This window comes from Nematolebias whitei, chromosome 5 (genome assembly GCF_014905685.2).
Source record: "Nematolebias whitei isolate Nwh7 chromosome 5, NemWhi1, whole genome shotgun sequence".
In the NCBI taxonomy this organism is placed as follows: domain Eukaryota; kingdom Metazoa; phylum Chordata; class Actinopteri; order Cyprinodontiformes; family Rivulidae; genus Nematolebias; species Nematolebias whitei.
The window spans coordinates 691,926-695,607 of NC_056502.1; the positions used below are offsets into that span (position 1 = coordinate 691,926).

Consider the following 3,682-nt stretch of genomic DNA (forward strand, 5'->3'; position numbering starts at 1 on the left):
CAGACACACACCTGTTCTCTCTGCTGCAGGTCAGACACACCTGTTCTACCTGCTGCAGATCATACACACACCTGTTCTCTCTGCTGCAGATCATACACACACCTGTTCTACCTGCTGCTGCTCAGACACACACCTGTTCTACCTGCTGCTGCTCAGACACACACCTGTTCTACCTGCTGTAGGTGACCTGTTGATCAGTAGTTCTTACACCTGTCTGTGTTTCAGACACAGCCTCTCTACCTGGCTCAGGTGATCTTCTTGATGCCTCAGAGTGGCTCCACCTCTTTCATGGAGAGGTTGGTCTTCAGCCTGTTTAACTACGGCTCTGACCGCAGAGAGGCATTCCTGCTGCTCCAGCTGTTCACAGAGGCGCTCCAATATGAGATCAGGTAACTTCCTGTCATGTCATAGTTTACCTGCTGGCTCTTTCTCACTCCTGAACACAGCTTGTGTTTGCTGAGGTCAGACTGAAGGTGACTCAGCCTCAGGATGTGGTCACAGGCAACCCCACCGTCTTCAAGATGCTGGTAAACTTTTACCGCCATGCCCGCGGTCACAACGCACTGCGAGACTTTCTGGGCCCTGCTCTGAAAGACATCCTGCTGGACCGTACTCTGATCACCAGAACCGACCCGGTGGAGGTCTATAAGGCCTGGATCAACCAGATCGAGACACAGACTGGACATAAGAGGTATGAACCACACCTCAAATGCTGTTAAAACCTGTGGGAGCCTGCAAACTCACCTGTCTGAACTTTCTCACCTGTCTGTTGTCTGTTTTTGTAGTCCTCTGCCCTACGACGTTTCTCCTGAGGACGCTTTGTCCCATCCTGAAGTCCAGAGACGAATCGACATCGCCATCCTAAACTTAAAGAACCTGACTGGTCGAGTTCTCAAGGCCATCACCTCCAACCTCAACAAACTCCCGTAGGTCCTCAGCTTGTACTGGCTGTTCCTTGAATAAAAATCATCCTACAAACACACACAAGTTGTTTTTGCCAAAAGTTGTCCAGTACAAAAGTTCTCTGGACATGCACCCAGACATACTGACACACTTTCACTTCCCCTAAGATAAACACATCCTTTCCAGGTCATTCTGACTCCAAAACCATTTCCATATATAACACTACATCTTGCTGGGGCTTTGTTATAAAACAGATTGCCCCACTCTTTTTAATAAAACTCTTAAATCCCACAATCCTCCTTGTTTGAGGAAATTCCTCAAATGAACTAATGCTGCCAAATTTTCTGACATATTTAGCGATACATAAATAAGTGAGTGTGAGATTAAATGATCCTTATACATGAATTTATATTGTGTTGTACGTTGTGATAAAATAATAAAGTAAAATAGTGGTGTTATTAATTTAGGTTCAATCAGTCCTCAATACCACTTATCCTTACCAGCGTCCTCCCCAAAGTTAACCTTTTAGCTTCTTAAATTTCAACATAGCTTCAGAAAAAGTTCAAAACATGATACAAATAAGCACTTGCAACATATTTTAGTTCTAAGATCCTCAACTTTGACTTCCTCAAAATCAATCATCTCATTCCCTCCATTGTGTAAAAGTGTCAAATAATTTAATTCTTACTGAAGTGCATACACTAATCATGTTGGTGACTATACTTCCTTAGACCATCATCTTTACACATCCAATAACTATCTGCTATAAACTGGGTCTAATCACTGCAAAGGTAAAGAGTGAGAATAGTCATAGTTAAATTTTCACAAGTTTAGCTTAAACCAGGGGTGCCCAAACTTTTTCCCTGAGATTGTCGAATTTAAAATCTATCAGAGGGCTGATGGCCAAATGCAATAATACATAAAATGCAAATAATTATTTAAGTACAGTCCATTTATTTATTATTGTTTATCCTTACATTCTGTATAGAGAACATTACAGAACTGGCTGCATTGGGGTCTGGGGGTCCTCCCCAGATAATTTTTTTATAAATTAGATGCCTTTTCCTGCATTCTGGTGTATTTTACAAAGCTTTATTACCGAAGATGAACACGAAACAAAAGATGTAAACTCTGTTATTGTTGAACTCTCTGACTGCAAAACTTTCTTAATGCAACAAGCTGCAGCTCTGCAGGTGAGAGGCGTTCACTTCAGGACAAACTGAGGTCGCTGACCAGTCAGTGGCTGACTGGTAGGGCATTAACAGAGTACTCGAGTAATCTACACATCGATTGCAAGGACATCTATCGAGGTTAAAAATGTAACGTCGAGTATCCATAGTTACGTCATAATATGTGACCACCGTATGACCGTAGGGGGCGGTGTTGCACTGTTGCAGGTCACAAAGTATGGTGTAACACCAGGTCCAATCCACAGAACCAGAACCAGTTTACTCTTGTTTCACAAACAAAAAGCAAACCTATAAAAAAATCTATAAACATATCAATCTCTAAAACTAAACCTAATGTGCACCACAGCTGGCGGTGGTGCGGGGTGGTCGACCCCCCCCCCCCCCACTGTTAAGTTTGGTTTCTGACGTGCTGCGTTTCTTCACGTTTGCAGTTTAATAATAAAAACTAATAGTTTAGTTTTTCCTGTGACTTATTTGCAGTATGATAAATGGGAGGAGCATAATATACACTCCCAATGTTTTGTTGGTCTTTTTTTTGTAAATAATGACCTTTTTTGCGGTTTTATTTATTTATTTATTTTTGTATCTTGAGATCTATGACGTCATCAAATACTTGAGTTCTACTCGGGTTTTATTATGTTAATGTTGAGTTTAAAAATTATATACTCGTTCAACCCCTACGACTGGTCAGCTGCTGACATGCCTACTGGATTGACTGACAGGTGGCTGGACTCGCGCAAAAATATCATAGATTTCACTGGCCTGTTTAAGACTGTCATTATTTATTTATTCCATAGTTATTCAATATTTTGATGAATCTAAGGTTAGAGAACTGTTTTTTTTTTTTACAAAATCCTAATGATGGTTTCTTTATTTTTTAGAGGTGCTGAGTTAAAATTTAGGGGGGTTTGACCCCACCCCCCACCCCCACCACCACCACCACCCCAAAAGAGGCTGAAATCACCACTGAAGCCAGTTCATATTTATAATTTACTTTTAAAAGCTTTATATGTGGTTTACAAGTGTATTAAGTTCAGGATCATTTCTTACCTTACTAGTTATTTATTAACCCACACCACAGTCAGGTGCTCCTCCTCCTTCTCCCTGCTCTGCACCGTGGGACAACAATTGCTGCTCTAAGTTTTTGGCCACACTTAGAAAAAGCTGCCTAGTATATAACACTTTGTCACTTCTTAGGAAAGAGTTGCTCTTAATCGTCCTGTTCAGTTCAGAGAAGCGTCCTGGTTGCTCCGACTTCGCTTCAAATACTCACAAAGAGCTTGATGAGCCGACATCAACGTCTGTTTGTGACAGTTCAGTGAAAGTTCAGATCACTCCTGCAGTGATTCAAATCGAGTCAACTTTATTTATAGAGCACATTTAAAACAACCTGTTATCAAAGTGCTTAACAACAACAACAACAACAACAACAACAACAACAACAATCAATGAGAGTAAAATTAAAGAGGAAAAAAAATTATATATATATATTTATATGTATATATATATATATATATATATATATATATATATATGTGTGTATATATATATATGTGTGTATATATATATATGTGTGTATATATATATAT

The 3,682-nt window shown here is 40.0% G+C and overlaps 1 protein-coding gene across 1 annotated transcript in view; it reads left to right on the forward strand.

Moving 5' to 3' along the window:
* LOC119409767 (ras GTPase-activating-like protein IQGAP3) overlaps window positions 1-3,682 on the forward strand; it is a 143,551-nt gene that overhangs the window by 63,986 nt on the left and 75,883 nt on the right. Inside the window, 3 exon segments of the mRNA XM_037676665.1 lie at window positions 226-389; window positions 467-691; window positions 786-926. Coding sequence (XP_037532593.1) covers window positions 226-389; window positions 467-691; window positions 786-926 — 530 coding nt within the window.